Source organism: Eubalaena glacialis, chromosome 9 (assembly GCF_028564815.1).
Source record: "Eubalaena glacialis isolate mEubGla1 chromosome 9, mEubGla1.1.hap2.+ XY, whole genome shotgun sequence".
NCBI classification, from domain to species: Eukaryota; Metazoa; Chordata; class Mammalia; order Artiodactyla; family Balaenidae; genus Eubalaena; species Eubalaena glacialis.
Genome location: NC_083724.1, coordinates 8,823,705 through 8,845,855, shown reverse-complemented (window position 1 = coordinate 8,845,855; position 22,151 = coordinate 8,823,705). Strand labels below are relative to the sequence as shown.

At 52.4% G+C, this 22,151-nt stretch overlaps 1 protein-coding gene and 1 non-coding gene across 4 annotated transcripts; one reads left to right on the top strand and one right to left on the bottom strand.

The window, feature by feature from the left end:
- Window positions 1-1,106: 1,106 nt before the first annotated feature.
- FPGS (folylpolyglutamate synthase) lies at window positions 1,107-22,120 on the top strand. Of its 3 annotated transcripts, XR_009702057.1 has the most exons (16): window positions 11,276-11,445; window positions 12,660-12,788; window positions 12,879-12,932; window positions 13,018-13,082; window positions 16,430-16,544; window positions 16,693-16,773; window positions 16,905-16,966; window positions 17,055-17,157; window positions 17,479-17,556; window positions 17,798-17,945; window positions 18,073-18,162; window positions 18,965-19,115; window positions 19,432-19,507; window positions 19,609-19,758; window positions 20,374-20,440; window positions 21,271-21,286. XR_009702057.1 is itself a non-coding variant. In XM_061199877.1 (15 exons), exons 1-15 carry the CDS (start codon window positions 1,126-1,128, stop codon window positions 21,654-21,656), a joined length of 1,728 nt encoding a protein of 575 aa, XP_061055860.1. In that variant the 5' UTR covers window positions 1,107-1,125; the 3' UTR covers window positions 21,657-22,120. The 3 variants fall into 3 exon arrangements, 2 of the variants coding, with proteins under 2 accessions (XP_061055860.1, XP_061055859.1); XM_061199877.1 differs by lacking the exons at window positions 11,276-11,445; window positions 19,609-19,758 and adding an exon at window positions 1,107-1,248 and having other exon boundaries at window positions 21,271-22,120; XM_061199876.1 differs by lacking the exon at window positions 19,609-19,758 and having other exon boundaries at window positions 21,271-22,120.
- Window positions 13,394-13,466, bottom strand: TRNAR-UCU (transfer RNA arginine (anticodon UCU)). Its single transcript has one exon. It is a non-coding gene; the product is annotated as a tRNA-Arg (tRNA).
- Window positions 22,121-22,151: the final 31 nt, after the last annotated feature.

The following is a 22,151-nucleotide window of genomic DNA, read 5'->3' as shown; positions in this document are numbered from 1 at the left end:
AGTAGTTGTGGCGCGTGGGCTTAGTTGCTCCGCGGCATGCGGGATCTTCCCGGACCAGGGCTCGAACATGTGTCCCCTGCATTGGCAGGAGGATTCTTAACCACTGCGCCACCAGGGAAGCCCTAAACTGTATTTTAAAACAACCAAAACAGGCCCTAAACCCTGGAGCTTCTGGCTCTGAGCTCTCCCCACCTCCCCATCTCCCCATAGAACACCCCAGAGAGGAGGCTGGGACTAGCCGGGCAGGTGTGGGTCTGACCCCTTCAGCCTTGAACCCTGGGGTGACGTGGTGTCATCCCCATCTGTGGAGGGAGGTGCGGAGCCAGGAATAAATGCTCCCAGAGGGCAGGGCCTTGTGGAGGCATCATCCGGAGGCAGCCTGGCACCTGGGAGTCTCCCAAATGCAAGAGTGAGTCAGCCAGCGGTCAAGCGGATGGCTGGAAAGGCTGTGGAACTGGGAACGGCCTTTGCCAGCTCGTCTGGACAGGCCCTCGATGTCACCCTGCAGGCCGAGGACTGGGTCTGTGTCCTGGCATCTTTTTGATCAAATGATTTGGTGACACAGCCCTCCCCCTGGCAGGCTTGGACGCCTTAGGTCAAGGGCACCCCGGGTCCTATCCCCCCTCTCCAGGGATCCCAGCCTGGCAGGGCCAGGGAAACGGCCGTAACGGTAAGGGGAGGTAAGGAGAGGGGTGGGCTGTGATAAGAGAGGCCAGATAAAGCCAGCCCCACTGGGCAGGAAGCCCAGCCCCAAGGTCCGGAAGTCTCCCAAGTGCCCCCTCCCTACACACCCCGTTCTGCCTGCTCACCTTTAACCTCCGCCGGTTGTTATTTAACTCACAGGGAGATCCTGACTAGTCCTGCACTCGGAAAACAGCCGGGGAGGCCGAGATCCCTGGGCTGATCCCAGGATGAGAGCAGAGACCTATCAGGGAAGACCTGCCTCCTAGCACACTCCCCACCCCGCCTCACCCGACATCAGGGTGGGAGAAGGCTACGAGGTCTTGGGAATCCCCCCAACTTCCCCCTCCCCTCTCTGGCCCAGCCCAGGGCAGGCTTGGCAGGGGTACCCACACCTGTGAGTCACTTCGTGACCCAGCCGGTCAGGGAGCGGGAAGCCCAGGGATGAGAGGTGCCAGGTCCCTGGCTACCTCCTGGCCAGTGTCTGAGAAGCTCTGGTGGGAAGCACCCATGGAGCAGCCGGACCCATCCGGGGGTCCTCTCTCTGCTAAAGCTGCCTCCTTCCAGGTAGGAGAACACGGTGACCTTCGACAGGGGGCCTGCCTCTCTAAACTCTTCCTTTGTACAAAGGGTGTAAATAGCCCCCAGGGATCCAAGGCCATTAGTGATGATAGTAACCCCACACTTTGCGGGGCCCCAAGGGAAAAATCTTGTCATCATAAGCCTTGTTCTGAAGGCCTGGGGTGCTCAAGGGCCGCCCCCACCCCTCCCCACAGGCCTCATAGCCCCCCTTCCGCCCAGCTGGAGGTGCCACAGAAGCTCCCACCCAGTGCGGGCGTGGGAAGCTCTGGAGGGAGGTCTCTAGGGGAGACCCCGCGGCAGGAGTGGGAGGTGGCAGAGGCGGTCTCAAGGGTCCTCCTGCGTGCCAGGCCCCGTTTACAGACTGGTTTTCTTCTGATTTAACTCTCCGGACTGATCTGTGAGGAAGGGCTGTTAGCTCCATTTTGATGATAATAATAAAAATAATAATAATGGCAACATTGATCAAAGTGCTTACTACCTGCTGGGCCCTGTGCCCATTGTTGTCTGCGTTTTATGGATCTGAGACCATTATTATCTGCATTTCATAGATGTGGAAGGTGCGGTTAAGAGCATTTAAGGACTCGGCCTGTTAAAGATTCCTAACCTCGCTCATGTGTGGAGACCTTGCTCTGTGCTCTGGGCCCAGCCCTACCTCATTCACCTCCTCCGGCCCTCTGAGGTGGGAAGGACTGTGTCCACCCGCTTTATAGATGAGGAAACAGGGCTTCAGGGGACGAGGAGACTGGCCGAGGCCGAGGCCCGCCAGCTGGGAAGCTGCAGAGCCAGTCCCTGGCGGAGACCGGGCAGAGCTGGAGATGGGAACCCCGGGCTGGGCTACAGGAGTCTAGGTTCTGTCAGACACTAGACAAGTTGCTTAGGCTCACCAAGCCTCAGTTTCCTCCTCTGTAGAATGGGCACCACGAGACAGTGCCTCCCTCCCTCTCGGGATGGCCGTCCGAGGCCCTGCAGCACTCAGCCGGCGTTCCCAGGGGCTGCACGCCAGGCGGGCCACTTCTCCCCAGACCTCGTGACAGACAGAGCCTTCTGCCCAGCAGCAGAGGAAGGGCAGCCCCAGAAGCCAGGGTTTGGGAGCTATGGCCTCTGCAAGGTCATCCAGGCCCCCTCACTCTAGAGGCCAGGACCCTAGAGAGGTGAGGTGACCTGTCACACGGTGTGGTCCCCTCACTGGGGGGAAAGAACTGAGGGTAGCCCCAGGAGCTGGGGAGGATTGGCCTTTCACAGGGCTTCTCATCACCAGCAGGGCCACCCTCTGAACTGAGAGCCGGCTCAAAGCCAGAGCCCAGTTGACCAGATGACCAGGCACGTCCAAGGGCAGAGGGCAGGTGGGGGCGGGGTCCAGGGGTGCCCGGGGTGCAGCATGGGGCTTGGTGTTACAGACCCCTGTGAATGACTAAGCCACTTCCCCCGTTAGGCCTTTGTTGCCTCCCCCGAGAAATGGGTCCTGCCCAGAACAGAACCTTCCTCACAGGGTGAGTGTGATGATCCAACGAAATATATGCGTGTAAATGTCTCCGCACAGCGCTGCTGTCTAGAGAGAACTCACATTAACTGTTATTTAAGAAAATCCATATTACAAGAAAAAAAAAAAAAAAAGCCAGGGATTCCCAGCTTGATCAGAGGGGCTAAATGTGGAATCAAAAGGAGCTGGAACTGAGCTGAATCCTTGAACCAACTTGCTAGTTGGTGACCTTCACAGGTGATTCCTCTCCTCTTGTCCTCAGTTTCCTCACCTGTTAAATGGCAAGGAGGAAGCTCAGTAAATTTTATACCCCAGGGAGCAGGTGCTGAGGACAATTGTGATTGCAGAGTGTGATAAAAAATTGAGAAAAAATATTCCACACTTTTTTTTCCCCCTGAAAATTGGTAAGACACCTGCTCTCAAGTTTGAGCAGAGAAGGGCTCGACCAGCTCGGAGAGCATTCAGACCCCTCGGAGAGGTGGCATAACTGAAACCAACCTTTCTGTGACCTGGCCCACCTCAAGGCCCCAGGCCACATGTCCGGTGCCCTCCAAAGGGCCTTCTTGGCCATGAGTGGGGACCCCAGGAACACCCCAGGAGCATCCAGGAGCCACACCTGCTTCCAGATCAATTCGGGCCCCTTGCTGGCCTCAGTGTCCCCAACTGCTGACCGAGATGGTTGGTCAAGAAGAGCTCTGAAGTGCCAGCCACCCAGTGTGGAAGAAATCATTCATTGTTCTTCCCACTTATGCATGTTCCCAGGGGAAAAATTATAAGATACATACAAGTAAAAGGAAGGTAAAAGTCACCTCTAGGGAATTCCCTGGCTGCCCAGTGGTTAGGACTCGGAGCTTTCAGAGCCGTGGCCCAGGTTCAATCCCTAGTTGGGGAACTAAGATCCTGTAAGCTGTGCGGTGCGGCCAAAAAAAAAAAAAGTCACCTATAAATAAAATTTTTAAAAAAGAAAAAAATATATATGTATATATTAAAAAAGCACCTCTAGCCTCACCGCTCAGAGCTCATTACAGTTACCATGTGGGGAAATTACACCCAGACTGTTTTCTAAATTATAATTATTTTAACAAAAATGGGATCCCACTGTCCATACTGTCTCATCAACAGGTTTGTTCCCTTAAGAGTCTTCTTAGATCGAGATTTATAACACTCTTTTAGAAAACGTTTATTTTGAAATGCTAATACAATCACGTGGTTCAAAATTCAAAAGGTACAAAAGGGTAGATGGTGAAAAGAATGTGGCAAGAAGGTGCAGTTTGAGCGGAGACCTGGAATGATCGTGAATCGGTCGTGTGAACTTTGAGGGGAAGAACATTCCAGGCAGAAGGAACCCCAGTGCGAAGGCCCTGAGGCTCTGTCATGCGTTCACTCTGTGTGACCTTTGGCTGGCTGCGTAACCCATCTGTGCCTCAGTTTCCCATCTTCATAAGGAGGATAATCACAGTACTCCTAAAGCTGTTGGGAGGATTAAATGCATACTTTTTTTTTTTTTTTTTAAAGGTGTAGGCTTATTTATTTATTTATTTTTGGCTGTGTTGGGTCTTCGTTTCTGTGCAAGGGCTTTCTCTAGTTGCGGCAAGTGGGGGCCACTCTTCATCGCGGTGCGCGGGCCTCTCACTATCGCGGCCTCTCTTGTTGTGGAGCACAGGCTCCAGACACGCAGGCTCAGTAATTGTGGCTCACGGGCCTAGCCACTTCGCAGCATGTGGGATCCTCCCAAACCAGGGCTCGAACCCGTGTCCCCTGCATTGGCAGGCAGACTCTCAACCACTGCGCCACCAGGGAAGCCCTAAATGCATACTTTTAATGCTAGGTGCTCACTAGGTGCGGACTTTCACAAAGGTGGGCATGAGCTTGGCATGGCTGCGAATCAGAGGAGGACAGCAGGGCTGGGTGGGGCAATGGTTAGAGAAGGTAAGATCAAAAGTTTGGACCTCATCCTAAGTGCAATGGGAATCCACTGGAAGATTTGAAGCAGGAGAGACGAGATCTGAGTTTCTTTAAAAATGATGGAGAATGGTTATGGTTGTAAGGGTCGAGAGGAACAGCAGCAAGGAGGCTATAGGGTAGACCTGCAGTGGCGGCCTGAGATGCCACTGGAGGGGTGGGAGTGGCTGCTGGAGAGGCTGGTGGGGGGGGGTGCTCGGGGGTGATGGGGAGGGAAACCCAGGGTGAGGCCCGGCTTTAGACTTGAGCCCCTAGGTGGATGGTAGAGCTGTTCTCTCTGCTGGGAAGGCCTGAGGAGCAGCAGGTTTTAAGGCGGAAATGCCTGCAGACATCAGGAGGTCACCAGATGCTCATGTCTGGTAGCTCAGCGAAGAGGGACATTTGAAAGTCAGACATCATCATAGAGCCAGGACAGCAGGGACCACCTTGGAGAGAGGCGTGAGCCCCTGGCCGCCAAGGTGAGGAGATTGGAAGGGAGAAGGCAGGGCCAGCAAGGCACACCCAGCAAGGAAGAAGGAGAATCGGGGAGGGAGGTGTCGGGGAAGCCCAGAGAACAAAGGGTTTCAGGAAGGAGGGCGTTGTCAGGTCATCAACCGTTTCACCTGCCACTGGAGAGTGATAAACAGCACGTGGGGCTCTGAGCACAGTTCCAATTGTTTGTTTCCTCAGGGTCATTTTTAGAAGTAGTAGAATTGCAGGGTCAAAGGGAGGCCCATTTTTAAGGTTCGCTGCCCTCCTAATAAACTAAATCCATTAAACACCTTTGTAGCCAGAGTCGGGGCGAGGATAAGGAGAGGTTGTGCCGCTGAGGGTATGGAATTCTGTTTAAGACAAGTTTCTTTTCACCCAGTGACAGAAAAGTGTTTTCTTGTAGGTCACTGGGTATGAATTGATATTCAGAGGTGGGGAAGTCCTTATGCATATCGGAGGGACAGAACCCTGGTGTGGCCATCAGAAATGTACCTCCCTTCTGAATGCTAGGCTTCTGCGTAAACCTGCCTATGAGCTTGAACCTCCCTTGGTCTCCACAGAACCCTGGATGGGGGCGGCGATGGGGCAGCAGGACTTCTCTAGTCCAGGCTCTCCGGAGTGCGGTGGCCTTTGGAGGCTCTTGTCCTCATCAAGACCCCCCTAGAAATTATGACCTGGGACAGAACTCATTTCAACCCTTGTTCTACGAAGGAGGAGACTGAGAGTCAGGATCAGAGAGAGGAAGCGAATTGCCCAGGGTCACACAGCGCATTGACAGCAGAGATTGACCAGACAAGTGGTAGAGAGTAGGGGCAGGTGTTAGAGCCAGGAAATCTGGGTTTGTATCTTGGCTCTGCAGCATACTGGCTGTGTCACCCTGAGTGAGTTGCTTACCCTCTGTGAGCCTCCATTTCGCTACCTGTAAAGTGGGGATAATCTCTAACTCATACAATTCTTGTGAGGATTAAAAAGAGATTGCAGGGCTTCCCTGGTGGCGCAGTGGTTAAGAATCCGCCTGCCAATGCAGGGGACATGGGTTCGAGCCCTGGTCCGGGAAGATCCCACATGCTGCGGAGCAACTAGGCCCGTGTGCCACAACTACCGAAGCCCGCACGCCTAGAGCCCGTGCTCTGCAACAAGAGAAGCCACCGCAATGAGAAGCCCGCGCACCACAACGAAGAGTAGCCCCTGCTCGCGGCAATTAGAGAAAGCCCATGCACAGCAAGGAAGACCCAACGCAGCCAAAAATAAATAGATAAAATAAATAAATTTATTAAAAAAAGAGAGAGATTGCAATGCCAAGTACAGGGATAAGTGCTTAATAATAGCTAAAAGAACCCACCCAAAAAAGCAAAGAGGAAGAGCTTAGGGGAAGGGTGTTTCAGGCAGAGGCAAATGTTGGGTGGAGGTGGAAGAGGCCAAGGCCAATTTCTGATGTCCTTTCCAGCTGTCATGATGAGGCAGGAGAGGGGGCAGTAACTCAGGCAGATCTGAATTTAGAAAGCCCAGCATGGTGCCTTTGCTGACCTGTTGTGTGGCCCCGAGCTGTCTCTGTCCCTCTCTGGGCCTCAGACTCCTGCCCCTACAGCCTCTAATCAGGGGTTGCAAATATTCGTTCTTCGCAAGTTTCATTCTTTACTATTCTCTTGCCCCCTGGACAGGGCACTCCAAGAGCAGAGCCTTGTCATCTGTCCCCAGAACCCAGTGTCCCCAGCACCCAGCCCAGGTCTGGCATAGAGACAATTTCTCATCAAATGAATGAGGGAATGGATGGATTCACATCCTTTCCCTTTGGGAGGGTGTGGGTTGAAGCAGGAGCCCTGGCCCCTCACTTACCCTCCACACATGCCTGCAGACCTGCCTCACCGTGGGTGGACACTGGCCTGCTTGCCAGTTTCTCTGTGCCCTTGTTTTCTTTCCTTTGCTCTCCAGACAATGCCTTTGTTTCTATTGTTCTTTATGGAGACTGAGAACACCTCCGTGGTGGCACCAAAAGGCCAACAGCGGCTCTCCAGGTGCCCTGTTAAGATGCCTTTGATTTTCTCCTTTATACATTTCTCTATTTTCTTCTACAAACATCTGTGGCTTTTCAAATGAAAAGCAATGATGCAAAGGAGAGGAGTGGACCGCTAAAGAAATACAAATGACTTTTAAACATGAGAAAAATGCTCACCCTCCTTCACAATAAAATAAATGCAAATGATAACTACCCTGAGAATCCATTTTTCCACCTATGCAATTGGCAAGATCAGAGTTGGCTAACAGTGTATGTTGATGAGGAAGCAGCTGGCTCATGCCCTGCAGGGGCATGGGGGTGGAAACCAGTCCTGTCCCTCTGGAGGGCAACGTGGCAATCTGTATGAAAGTGTCAAACGCAAATCACCTTTGACCTAGCCATTGCACTTCCTGGAATTTATCCATCAGATGTGCTCACACATGGAAGAAATGATGTTACCCATTGTAGCATTGCTTGTGATGGCAAAATATTGAAAACCTAAATGTCCATCAGTAGGAGACTGGCCAAATACACAACAGTACTTCTTCAGCAAGGAGTACTATGCAGCTTTGAAAAAACAAATTAGCCAATGGGGCAGCTCTTATGTGCCAACACAGTCCAGAATAAGGTCCAGGATATAAAGGTATGTGGAAAAAGTACAATGCAGACTCATGTATAGCAGATAGTCTGCTGCTATCTCTGAGTATAAAAGGGAAATCAAAATATATTTGTATTTGCTTATAAATGCATAAAATGTCTCTGGAAAGATCACAAGAAACATAGCTTTGTTTTTGGGGAGGGGAATAAGGATGCTAAGACCTGGGGTGGGAGGGAAGCTTTTCTCTGTGTTCCTTTTTGTACCTCTGACTATTTGAATGATATGATGTATCATCCATCCAAAAAAAAAAAAAAAAAAAATTTAGAATTTAAAAACAAAATAAAAAGTAAGGAAAAGTTTGAATAAGGAAAAGAAAATAAACCTAGTCTATCCCCTCCCGTTTTAAATTTCCTGGCGTCACTGGCTATGAAAATTGTCGTTGGAGGGAATTCCCCGGTGGTCCAGTGGTTAGGACTCAGCACCTTCACTGCCAAGATCCTGCAGGCCACGTGGCACGGCCAAAAAAAGTTTTGTCCTTGGAGACCATGGAGGAAGCAGAGGTCCAGGGGACAGGTGACATGCCTAAGGCCACTGGGTGACTTTGCCAAGGCTCCAGTCACCGGTTATAATTTCCTGCACAACTGGGATGATACCAGATAGGATCCCTGGAATTTTCTGTGCTGTTTCTTGCCCTCTGTGTCTCTACATCTATTTCTGTTTCCAACTGGAGCTGAGGTGTGTAGTTCAACGATTTTTTAGGACTATGAGTCCACCCCACCCTAGAGAAGGGCTGCATCAGGCCAGAGGGGAGAACTGACAGGACTGCTTTGCTCAGAACAAAGGGAAAGAAATCAGTTAAGATTCAGGAAAGTAGGCAATGGGATTTCCCAATAAGAAATTGAATTACATTTAGAAGACAATAAAATGGTTCTAAGGAGGGATGAAAAGGTCAGATTTGCACTTTGGAAGACTTGCTTCCAAATCATCCAAATGAGGAGGGAGTCTCCCTCCTGGGATCTCATTTTCCCTGGGATCTTATTTTTGGAAGAATGGCCAAGAACTCCAATACCCGCTGTTACAAATGAATCAACTGGGGCCACCACTAATAGATTAAGAAAAAAATACTTCCCAGAGAGAGGACAGAACTGAGGACTCACATCTGTGATACCCAAAGTGCTTTATAATTGACAATAAGGTGCTGAACAGACGTTGGAAGTATATATAGGCCAAGGATGAGTGAGAGGCAGTTTACTAAAATAAATGCCTGGAAAGATGCTCAATTTCACTGCAGCCAGGGAAATGCAGAGTACGAATGACAGGGTACTCTACACCCAGTCGACTGGGGGACATTCTGGAAGAGGGGGGCTCTCCTCACACTACACAGCTGGTGGGCTGCAACGTTTACAAGTGTTGGCGGGAAGGAATGCAAACACCCCTGGACCCAGCTGTCCCCCTCCGTGCAATCTCACCCGCAGAAATATAAGCCCCTGGTGTAGATGCTATCCACTGCGGCAGAACACTGCAGGCAAGTGGGGGATGCATTAGGGTACAGCCACTGCTGCTGAGTTAGCAGCGCCCCCTCGCCCACAGTGGGGGAGGGCGGCAGGAAGGAGGTACAGAGGCTAGGAATAAGGACTCCGGGGCCAGAGTTCAAAGCTTGAGTTTGTGACTTGAGCATGTGTCTTTATTCCTTTGTGTCTCAGTTTCCTCACTTGTGAAACAGGATATAATACTAGCACCTGTTTCATAGAGTTTTGTTGATTAAATGAGCAACTATGTAGAATGTGTTTAAAACAGTGCCTGGCCCAGAAAGGTGCTACTTAACTATTTGTTAAGTAAATGTCTTAGAGGGATCCCTATGAGCTTATTGTTGAGTAAGAAAGTTAAGATGCAAAAAATCTTGTTGTCTGCATCAACAAGGCCCTATAAGGAGTTCCCTGGTGGTCTGCTGGTTAGGATTCCGTGCTTTCACTGCCGTGGTCTAGGTTCAATCCCTGGTCTAGGAACTGAGATCCTGGAAGCCAGGTGGGGCGCGCCACCTCCCCCCGCCACCAAAAAAAACCCAAAAACTAAAACCAAAACCAAAACCAAAAAAGATCAAGGCCTTATAGATGTCTAGGTGTGTCTGGGATTTCATGAGCATAGACAACCGTGAGACACACACTTGGCTGTCAATAAGAATTACCAAAAGAGAACCGGGGTTGGGGGTTGGGGGCGAGGGTTAAGCAAAAGAAAAATCATTTAAAGCCTCTTTATGATTATTTTTTATTCAATTATTAAATTATAATGTATAAAGAAAGTTTCAATGATTAAAAAAAAAGAACACTAAGAGAGAAAAGGACTTCTCTGTCTCCCATGCGGCAGGGGTGGGGCACCCTGCAGTGATATGAAAAGCGGAAGTCCAGCCAATGACAGAGTCTTCTCAACATATTTGTTTATTTCAAAATCAAACAATCTCTGATAAATATTTATCCCCAATGCCTGCAGGAAAGCGGGAGGGGCTACTGGTACTGAAACCCCATCAGTTGTTAAGGGACTGCCTTTTATCTGAGGAAACTTCTCTGGAGGGTTTTTGCAGCAATTCCCCCACCCCCACCCAAACACACACACCTTTCCAGATCTCAGCTGTAGAAAGGGAATCTCCATACTACTTTTTTCCATGCTAGCAGTTGGGGCCAAGAAGGTCATAGACAGAAAAAGTTCTGAAAACTCCAGGACAACTGGGAGTCTTCCACCCCCAGGTAGGACAGATTATTGCCCCCTCCGTGGGTGGCTCTCCCATCCATTCCCCAAACAGCAAATCTTCCAAAGGGCAATTCTGATCTTGTCATCCCTCCTTAGAACCATTTTATTGTCATCTAAATGTAATCCAATTTCTTATAAGGCTACAAGGTCCTGCTGGATCTGGCATCCTGTCACCCCAGGGCTCTCTGACTGCGCTCCATCTCCAGGCCTCGTGAGGCCAGGATGTCGCCTCTTCCAGGAAGCCTTCCCAGGTTGCCCAGGAACGGTTAGGGTCCCCAGTAGCGTAGGTGCCTGGTTTTTGGCCTATTGCCCCACAATCGAGCTCTCAGATTCGACAGAGCAGAGGCCGCATCCCCGCCGCCCGGGGTCTCTGCGCTGGGTCGGGACGTTTTGGGGCCAGGATTCAGCGACCTCCTTAAGTTGTCCGCCAGTTCTGTCATTCTATCCCGGCTCGAAGCTGGTTCTGGCCTGGAGCAGGGCTGCTGACTGGGACTGGCTAATTTGGGGGGCGCGGCCGGGTCCTTGAGAGGACGATGACGAAAAGGAGCGCGTATTTCTCTAAGGCAGAGGACTCGCTCGGGACCGTGCCCCTCATAAACATGAATGAAGCTCTCCGCCCCGCCCCGGGGCCTGCCCCTCACAAGGATGGCGTCCCGCAGATTCTTATTGGTGCCGGTGGGCTCGTTGGGCAACGCTGAGTGGCGGAGGGCGGAGGCGAGTCGGGGGCGGAGCCAGGCGAGGGGCGCGGCGTATTCGGTCCGAGCCTAGTGTGCCGTCGCTTGCATCCCTACTATGTCGCGGGCACGCTGCCACCTGCGCGCGGCTCTCTTCCTGGCAGCGGTTTCTTCGCGTGGTGCAACAACCGGGGTCGCAGCGAGGCGAGTATTGAGCGCGTGGCCTGCGCCGCAGGAGCCCGGCATGGAGTATCAGGTACTGGAGGGAGGTCCTGCAATGACACGTGAGCCGGGCCTGAGGCGCTTGGCATCTGGCCTCCGCCAGCTGAGAGAGGGGCCAGGAGCCTGGGACTGGGGGACTCGGGGGGGCGGGGACATCCTGGATTCCGGAGGTGGGGACAGGCACCAGGAAGTTGGACCTGGGGTACCGGATTTGGGAATTCTGAGGCTGAAGTGTACCGCGTTAGAGAGTGGGAAGGGACGCCGTGTGATAGGACCAAGAGATCCAGTGGCTCAGCTGAGGTTCTGGAGTTCCAGTGTCTCCGGACTCAGAACCAGCAGTTGGGGTGGGGTGGGGAAAGGGATTCAGGAGTCCAGACTTGGGAGATCCAGAGTATAGGTCTGGGTTGGCGTCTCTAGGATTCAGGAGATGAAGATCCAAGTGCCTGGAATTGGGGAGCAGGCAGGACTCGGAGCAGTGGGGGTGGTGCAAGAATCTGGAAAACAGAAAGCTTCCTCCTGACTCTGTGCCGGGGGCCAGTTGCCAGAGACCAGAACCTGATGCTGGCCAGGCAGGTGACACCAGTGTGATGAGAGTGGGTCCTCCAACCAGCCACTGAGGCCCTGAAGGGAAATAAACATCACCCCCACTTCCACCCCCACCCCGAAGTGGAAGTATAGTATAGTCCTGAGGCTATACCTACTTGCCTTCTTGTCTGAGTGACCCTGGCACACCCTTCCTCCCCCTGAGACTCCTCTTCCCCATCTGGTTGCTTCAAGCAACTCTTCTCTGGGTCAGAATGTGGAACCCCAATCCTCATGCCCAATCCTGGGCATGGAAGCCTCCAGGAATTCCTAGTTCTAATTCCTTCAGTTCTAAGACCCCAACCTTCTGTAGTTCCGGCCCTGCCCTAAGAGGGGCCCCATATAGTGGTGGACCATGGAGAGAATGAGGGCAAAAGCCTGAGAGTGAAGCCTGGAGAGGCCGAACAGGAAGCAAGGATAGTCCCGTTAGTCATTTTGCCTGCTTTGCCTGGCACTCCCTGGGTGGGTCTGAACTGCCCCAGGCTCCCATTTCTGCTAGAACTGGAAAGATGCCACTTCTTTCTCACTGGTGCCTAACCTCTAGGCTGGGGAAACAGGGCTGGCATGGCAGGCCTGGACCCTGGCCTGGCCACTGGTATGCTGGGTTCCTCTGTCCCTATGGACCCCTAATGAGCCTTAACCTACTACCTGGGGACTCATTGCCAGGACGCTGTGCGCACACTCAACACCCTGCAGACCAATGCCAACTTCCTGGAGCAGGTGAAGCGCCAGCGGGGTGACCCCCAGACACAACTGGAAGCCATGAAGCTGTACTTGGCACGGAGTGGGCTGCAGGTAAGGTGGGGAGGGTCTCTGACCACCCCCCCATTCCCATCTGTCTGTGAGTCCTGTGGCTGAGGCGGGGACCTTGTCCGTCTGTCCTAGGTGGAGGACTTGGACCAACTGAACATCATCCACATCACTGGGACCAAGGGGAAGGTGAGCCACAGGACCCAGGGGTAGGACGTGCACTTGGTGGGGTGGGGTGGGGGGTACCTGCCCAAACAAGACCTTTTCTTTCTAGGGCTCCACCTGTGCCTTCACTGAGCGTATCCTCCGAAGCTATGGCCTGAAGACGGGATTCTTTAGGTACTGAGGTACAGAGGGATGTGGTGTCTCCTAGCTCTCTGGGGGGCTCTGGAACCAGCCAGCACCTCAGGGCCAGGGTCACCCCCAGCAGCTCAGCTGCATGTCTCTCTGCCTAGTGTTCATTCATTCAACAAACATTCAATTAGCATTTACCAGTTAGCCCAAGTTTATGGCAATCTTTAATTTTCATAACGGAAAGAAACTGGGGAGGGGGCAGCAACTTGAATGGATAAACGAAATACACAGTTGGAATAGTCAGATATCTTTTTATTTATTTATTTGGCCACACTTAGCGGCACGCGGGATCTTAATTCCCCAACCAGGGATCGAACCTGTGCCCCCTGCTTTAGAAGTGCAGAGTCTTAACCACTGGACCACCAAGGAAGTCCCTCAGATATCTTTTTATTAACTTAAATTCCTTATACAGTTTTTATTTTTTAATTTTATTTATTTATTTATTTATTTATACAGTTTTTAAATCGCATAGAAATATTTATCAACTAGGGCATCTTTGCCATAAGGAGCAGAAAACCAGGCTAGTAAGGGCTTAAACAATAAGCGTAGTTTATGACAACTCTGTTGACACCTCCCAGGTGGGCAGAGGAAGGGAGCCCTTCTGCTGTGCCAGCCTCAGCTGCTGCTTTGCCCTCCAGGCAGCACCCCCTCTTGGTTGCATTCAGGCATCTAAACTCACACCAGAGGATGGTGTTCAGGGTGGTTAGACATGGGTCTCTCTTCCCTGGAGCTGTACATGCCTTCTTAAGCCTGTCACTGGTAGAGTAGTGGGATTCACATGATGGTAGATTGCTCAGGATTTGGTCCTTAAGCTTGGGGCATTCAAGATTTTTGCCTCCTTTTATTTTACCAGTTCCATCAAGTGACCTCTGTAAGCATCTGAAACCTGCTGACTGAGGTCATTTCAGACCAATGTGTTTTCCCTCAACAGTTCTTCATTCAAATTAAAGAAATGGAGTGGATTCATAATACCAGAGGACCTTTTTTTTTTTTTTAATGTCTGAAACATTTATATTAACATATTTCCATACAAATAACCCAATGAAAGTTTAGTATTAGTTGTTTTGTTTGTTTGTTTATACTGCAGGTTCTTATTAGTCATCAATTTTATACACATCAGTGTATACATGTCAATCCCAATCGCCCAATTCAGCACACCACCATCCCCACCCCACCGCTGTTTTCCCCCCTTGGTGTCCATATGTCTGTTCTCTACATCTGTGTCTCAACTTCTGCCCTGCAAACCAGCTCATCTGTACCATTTTTCTAGGTTCCACATACATGCGTTAATATACGATATTTGTTTTTCTCTTTCTGACTTACTTCACTCTGTATGACAGTCTCTAGATCCATCCACGTCTCAACAAATGACTCAATTTCGTTCCTTTTTATGGCTGAGTAATATTCCATTGTATATATGTACCACAACTTCTTTATCCATTCGTCTGTTGATGGGCATTTAGGTTGCTTCCATGACCTGGCTATTGTAAATAGTGCTGCAATGAACATTCGGGTGCATGTGTCTTTTTGAATTACGGTTTTTTCTGGGTATATGCCCAGTAGTGGGATTGCTGGGTCATATGGTAATTCTATTTTTAGTTTTTTAAGGAACCTCCATATTGTTCTCCATAGTGGCTGTATCAATTTACATTCCCACCAACAGTGCAAGAGGGTTCCCTTTTCTCCACACCCTCTCCAGCATTTGTTGTTTGTAGATTTTCTGATGATGCCCATTCTAACTGGTGTGAGGTGATACCTCATTGTAGTTTTGATTTACATTTCTCTAATAATTAGTGATGTTGAGCATCTTTTCATGTGCTTCGTGGCCGTCTGTATGTCTTCTTTGGAGAAATGTCTATTTAGGTCTTCTGCCCATTTTTGGATTGGGGTGTTTGTTTCTTTAATATTGAGCTGAATGAGCTGTTTATATATTTTGGAGATTAATCCTTTGTCCGTTGATTCGTTTGCAAATATTTTCTCCCATTCTGAGGGTTGTCTTTTCATCTTGTTTATGGTTTCCTTTGCTGTGCAAAAGCTTTGAAGTTTCATTAGGTCCCATTTGTTTATTTTTGTTTTTATTTTCATTACTCTAGGAGGTGGATCAAAAAAGATCTTGCTGTGATTTATGTCAAAGAGTGTTCTTCCTATGTTTTCCTCTAAGAGTTTTATAGTGTCCGGTCTTACATTTAGGTCTCTAATCCATTTTGAGTTTATTTTTGTGTATGGTGTTAGGGAGTATTCTAATTTCATTCTTTTACATGTAGCTGTCCAGTTTTCCCAGCATCACTTATTGAAGAGACTGTCTTTTCTCCATTGTATATCTTTGCCTCCTTTGTCATAGATTAGTTGACCATAGGTGCGTGGGTTTATCTCTGGGCTTTCTATCTTGTTCCATTGATCTATGTTTCTGTTTTTGTGCCAGTACCATATTTTCTTGATTACTGTAGCTTTGTAGTATAGTCTGAAGTCAGGGAGTCTGATTCCTCCAGCTCCGTTTTTCTCCCTCAAGACTGCTTTGGCTATTCGGGGTCTTTTGTGTCTCCATACAAATTTTAAGATGATTTGTTCTAGTTCTGTAAAAAATGCCATTGGTAATTTGATAGGGATTGCATTGAATCTGTAGATTGCTTTGGGCAGTATAGTCATTTTCACAATGTTGATTCTTCCAATCCAAGAACATGAATACCAGAGGACCTTTGAGGATTTAAATATAAGCCAACAATCTCTCTTCCAACATAATGTTTGGGGTAAAAACCCAGCCTTTAACTTGGGCCCATGTGGCCTCATGGGCCAGTCTGGGGATGCAGCTTGAACACAGCAGATGGGGCCTTGCCCTCAAGGGCAGGAAGACAGACATTATGGGGGCAGATGTTGGCCGAGTAACTGATTGATGTGGGATGGGGGAAGCATGGGGGGCTGTGGGAGCCCAGAGAGCATGCCTGAGCAGTCTGGTAGGGCGGGGTCCTTTCTCTTTTTTGGAGGAGCCGTCTTAGTTGAGACCTGTGGAGTGGACCTGTGTATAGGCCTGGAGATAGAAAATTTGGTGGGGGGTGGAGCTGGAGGAACTAATAATAGTCCAGAGGGGCTGGGGCACAGGGAACTACCAAGGGATGTGTGAGAGGTGAGGCCAGCGGCATCAGACCCATCAGGCCTGGTAGGCTGAGATGAGGAGCTGGGACTCTCTAAAGGGCAGGGGGAAGTGACAGAAGGGTTTTCAGCAGGGCAGTGACATAGTTAGATTTGTTTTTCTGAAAGACAGGTCTGACTGTGGGGAGGGGGACAGCCTGGGGGTCTTGGGAAGGGAGTCCTGATGACCCTAGGTCTCTCGGCAGCTCTCCCCACCTGGTGCAGGTGCGTGAGCGGATCCGAATCAATGGGCAGCCCATAAGCCCCGAGCTCTTCACCAAGTACTTCTGGCGCCTCTACCACCGGCTGGAGGAGACCAAGGTGCCCATGCCGGAGGGCTGGTGGGTGGGCAGGGTAAGGGGCCTGGAGTGGGTGGGTAGACCCAGAGGGCACTGCACATCCCGGGACACCATCTTCCCCAGGGCAGAGGCTGCAGGGGTCCCGAGCTCTGATGTGATCCTGTCCACAGGATGATAGCAGCTGTGTCTCCATGCCTGGGTACTTCCGCTTCCTCACACTCATGGCCTTCCATGTCTTCCTCCAAGAGAAGGTGTGTGTGCCCACCACTCCCCAGAACCCTGTGTTCCAGGCCTTGGGAAGGGGAATCTCAGCAGGCTAGGGGCTCTGGTGTGGCATTCGGGAGCCCCTGTACCCCCTGCCATGCCCTCTGATCCTCTTCAGGTGGACCTGGCAGTGATGGAAGTGGGCATCGGCGGGGCTTACGACTGCACCAACATCGTCAAGTGAGGGGGAGCGGCTTGAGGAGAGGGATGGTGGCCGGGAGCACTGTGGCTGGGGGCAGGGGCATCATGGCTCTTTCATTTCCCCCAGGAAGCCCGTGGTGTGTGGGGTCTCCTCTCTTGGCATCGACCACACTGGCCTTCTGGGGGACACGATGGAGAAGATCGCATGGCAGAAAGGGGGCATTTTTAAGGTGACCAGGCAGCCCTGGGGAGGGAGGTACATGGATGGCCTGGACCCCAAGATTCAGGGAAGTGGGGGTGGGTGTGGCAGGGTCATTTGCATCCTCCTGACTCCGGACGAGGTCTTGGGCATCAGTGGGGCCTGGGTTCTCGTCCCAGTTCTGCATGGGACTGGAACAAGTTGAGCCCCATCTCTGGCCTTAGTTTCCCCATCTAGGGGTTCCCAAAGGTTTGATGGGGGGGAAGGCTGAGTGGGCCACCCAGAACCAGGGATGTGGGGGCCAGTGATGGGAGATGGAGGACCCTGGGCTCACTCTCTGTGTCCTCCACAGTGTGGCGTCCCCGCCTTCACCGTGCTCCAGCCTGACGGGCCCCTGGCAGTGCTGAGGGACCGTGCTCAGCAGATCTCAGTGAGTCTGATTGGAACAGCTGGGTGAGGGCGCGGCTGACTGGGGAGGTACTTTATCCTTTGGGGCCTCAGTTTGCTCATCTGTGCTCGTCCAGCTGGAGGACATCTCGGTTCTAGGAACAGGACTTGGTGGGTTGTGGTTGATGGGGAAAGATGGAAGGGCTGATGGCATCAGGGAGGGCCTGCTGGCTGAGGAGGCAGCAGCAGCTCCCCTGACCAGCTGCTGCCCATCCCCTCTGCAGTGTCCCCTCTACCTGTGCCCACCACTAGAAGCCCTGGAGGAAGGGGGGCCACTGCTCACCCTGGGCCTGGAGGGGGAGCACCAGCAGTCCAATGCCGCCTTGGCCTTGCAGCTGGCTCGCTGCTGGCTGCAGCAAAAGGGCTACCAGGGTAAGTGGGCAGGTGAGTGGGTGGGCAGGGGACATGTGGAACCTGCTCTGAGGGCCCTTAGGTGAGGCCTGAGCACACTGAGTCCCACACAGCCCTCCCTCTCCCTTCCCTCCCCTCCCCTGCCCAGATACTGGAGAGCTGAAGGCATCCAGGCCAAGCCTCCTGGGGCAGCTGCCCCTGGCACCTGTGTTCCAGCCCACGTCCCACATGCAGCTTGGTGAGTTGGACCTTCCTGCCCAGCCAGGCTGCTTCAGATGTTTCTTTTGGTCTCCTGTTTGAGAGGTGGGGGCAATTCAAGATGGTGCCTTAAGAGAAAGGACTGAAGTCAGTAAGCTTCCCACACCTTGAGTTCATGAACTCTCTCTGAGCCCGTTTCCCCACCTGCCAAATTAGATGATGATAGGGCCCACTGTGAGGTGACATCACTAAGGGACTGAGTCCAGAGCCTGGCAGATATGGGATAAAGTGCCCAGCCACTGGTAGCTGCCAAACTACCATCCTTGTCATCATCATCATAAGACCATGAGGTTCTTGAGGATGGTGATATTGTCAGGCTTCTTGCTTGCCCCCAAAGCCTTCAGCACACAGTAGGTCCTCATGGCTGTTAAGCCCCTTCAGCAGTTGGTTCCAGTGTGCCCACTGTGTGCCAGGCCCCGTGTCAGGGCCATGACACAGCCCTGGAGCTAGGTGGATTACATCCCAGCCCCAAGTGTCACTTGCTCTGTGACCTAATCTCTCTGAGCTAAGGGTTCTCTGCCTGAAACTTGGGACTGATATATGATAGCAGCCCCCTCTCAGGGCCGCCTGGATGATTCCACCAGATGAGGCAGCCAAAGAGCTGATCCCAGTGGCTAGTGCCCAGTAAGAGGCTCCAGGGCTGTCAGAGCGGCCAGCAGCGGGGGCTCTACGGGCGGGTAGTGTGTGCGGGTAGTGTGTGCGAGTTGAGGACTGGAGTGGGAGGATGTAGAAGGGCAGCCTCGCGGCTGCCGCTGGAGAACTGCCTTGCTCCCCTCCCCCAGGGCTTCGGGACACGGAGTGGCCGGGCCGGACGCAGTTGCTGCGGCGGGGGCCCCTCACTTGGTACCTGGACGGCGCGCACACCACCAGCAGCATGCAGGCCTGCGTGCGCTGGTTCCGCCAGGCGCTGCACAGCCGCGAGAGGCCGGGCGGGTGAGCTGCGGACAGAGGCGGGGCTGGGGCGGGACCTCGGGTAAGGATGGGGCGGGACCCGGTCACGGGGGCGGGACTTGGCCAGTGGAGAGGGGAGGAACCTTGAGGAAGGGTGGAGCGGGGCCCCCGGCAGGACTGGGCCAGTGGGGAGGGGCGGGGCCTCGGAGAAGGATGGGGCGGGACGCAGGGACGGGGTCGGACTGGGACAGTAGGGAGGAGGGAAGTTTTTGGAGGAAGGATGGGGCGGGGCCCGCGGAGAAGGTGTGGGAGGCGCCGCTCTGACCCTCCCCTCCCCCGCTCCTCACCACTCACACAGCGGGTCTGAGGTGCGTGTCTTGCTCTTCAACTCCACTGGGGACCGGGATTCCGCGGTCCTGCTGAAGCTGCTGCAGGTGAGGGGCTGTCTGGGGGATGGACAGCAGGCAACCCAGCCCTGGTTCTGGCTTTGACCCCCAGCAGCGGTGCCTTCATCCCTGAGCCTCTGTTTCCTCAGCTGTAGAATGGGAGTGATTTTTCCTCTCCCCCCTGAATTGTACTGAGGATTAAATGTGAAAGCACTGGGCACAGGGAAGTCAAGTCACAGGTCATTGTCCTCATTCTCCTCCATGGTCACACTCAAGCCCAGGATTACAGTGAGGACCGGGTAAGTGGTGTAAGGTGCAGGCTCTGGATTCACTTGTCAGGCCCTTTCAGCTGCTAGCATATGACCCTGGATAAGAGATGGCATTTCCCCGAGCCTCAATTTGCCTCTCCATAGAACAGGGCTGCTACTAGGATACCTGCTTCTAAAGTTTCGTTTAAGGAGTCACTGGGCTATAAAGCATATCGGGAGGGGCCCTTCTCTGCCCAAGGAAACTGAGCCTGCCCTAGACTGTCAGGGCTGAAATGGTTCCTAGTGATCGTTTCCCATTTCACAGACCAGTATGCTGAGGCTGTTCTTCATATCCAGAACCTCGATCCTTTGTGCTCAGTAGCTGGGTCACCTTAAGCAAATGCAGCCCCCCGCTCCAGCCTCTGTCTCCCCATCTGTGTTGGGCCATGCTGCCCAGGCCACAGGCCAGGCAGGGTATATTGAGGTAGATGGGAGGCATGGAAGTGTTGTGACTGGGTTTATGCAGCATCACTCCAGTTCAGCTGGTGGGGGGGCATCTCCAGAGATGGGGACGTGTATGTGGACTCCGGAGTTGCTGTGTGGAAGTTGGGATGGGGGGCATCCTCTCAGGGCTCTGACACTGAGCTTCTCCCCTTGGCCTTCTAGCCCTGCCAGTTTGACTATACCATTTTCTGCCCTAACCTGACAGAGGTGTCATCCACGGACAATGCAGGTGAGAGGTGACAGGCATGGTCCCTCCGGTGGGCAGGGGGCGGAGGGCCCTGAGGTGGATTGCTCTGTTGGTGACGGTGAGAGCTTTTGAACTGAAGGTCTTGGGTAGGAACTAGATTTGTTTTATCGTATAAATAAATACCCTTTGGTACATTTTGAATTTTGCATGTGACTGCAATACTGAAAAAAGCATTGTTGGTGAAACTATTTTTCAAAATGCAGGTTACAACCCAGTGATGGTTCTTGAAATCAGTTTAGTGGGTCTCAACCAGCATTTTAAATTTTAAATAGAATAGAGAAGAGAGTGTCAGTGTGTCTTGCACAAAGTTAAGGGTAGGTATTATTTGATGAAGATTCTGTTCCAAACATATATGTGCACGTATGTGAGTACTGGGTTGCCACTGTAAAATGTATTTTTTACTGTGGATCATGTTAAAAGTTTTCTTGAAATAATCTAAAAAATACAGATCCCCAGGCCCCACATCAGACCGTCTGGAGACAGTCCGGGAGTCTGCATTGTGGAAGTACTTATGCCCACCTGGTGGTGGACCCTGTCCGTTTTACAGATGAAGGCAATAAGGCTAGGGCAGAAAGATGTGCTTGGTAGGTAGAAGCCCCAGCTTTGAAGCTAAACTGCCTGGCCCTGTTCCTCACCGGCTCTGTGATGATGGGCAATCACTGAACTTCCTGAGCCCCAGTTTCCTCATAGCACCCACTGTAAGGACGGATGATGCTTGTATAAAGCCTGGCATTGCGCAGGTGCTCACAGCGTGCTTCCCCCTCCCCGACCCTCGGCTGCCTCGCTGATGCGCCCGTCCCTGTGCCCCGCAGACCAACAGAACTTCACAGTGACCCTGGACCAGGTGCTGCTCCGCTGCCTTGCACACCAGCAACACTGGAGCCGCCTGCATGAGGACCAGGCCAGCCAGGAGCCTGGTGGGCCTGCACCCCTGCTGCTGGCACCCCGCCCAGCCCACACCCACAGCACCAGCTCCCTCGTCTTCAGCTGCATTTCCCATGCCTTGCAGTGGATCAGCCAAGGCCGGGACCCTGTCCTTCAGCCAACGAGTCCCCCACGGGTCCTCTTTGCCCACCCTGTGGCAGGCAGTGGGGCCATCGTCCTCCAGGAGGCTGCTGCCATCCACGTGCTGGTCACAGGCAGCCTGCACCTGGTGGGCGGCGTGCTGAAGCTGCTGGAGCCCTCCCTGTCCCAGTAGCCGAGGCAGTGGGGTTGGAGGTGGGGTTCCCCCACACCTGCCCTGCATTTCGCCATGAACTAAATTACGTGCTTTTCGTGCCTTCCTGATTCTGTCTAGACTGGCCCCAGGGACTTGGGCTCTGGGCGGTGAAATAGAGGACTGGGGGCAGGAAGCTGAGATCTGCCTCTGAGCCTCAGGTGCCCTTGGCCTCTCCTTCCTAGTTCTCTGGCTGTTGTAGTAGACCTGACCCTCCAGCCCATCTCCCCTCCCACCCTGTCTGCTTCCTGCCTCAGGCGCAGCTTATCGTGTAAGCTGCCTGACCTAGCCTGGGGTCCTGCCGGATACTGGCTGCTGGTTGATAGATTTCCTCCTCCCAGTGGCCTTCTGGGAGAGGAGAGGGTCTTTGCCTGGGGCCCCCTGGGGGCAGAGGGTGGCCAGAGTGATTTATAACCTTTAACTTTTTTTTTTTTAAAAAAAGCATTGGCTGAACATTTGATTGACTCTTGACCTCTA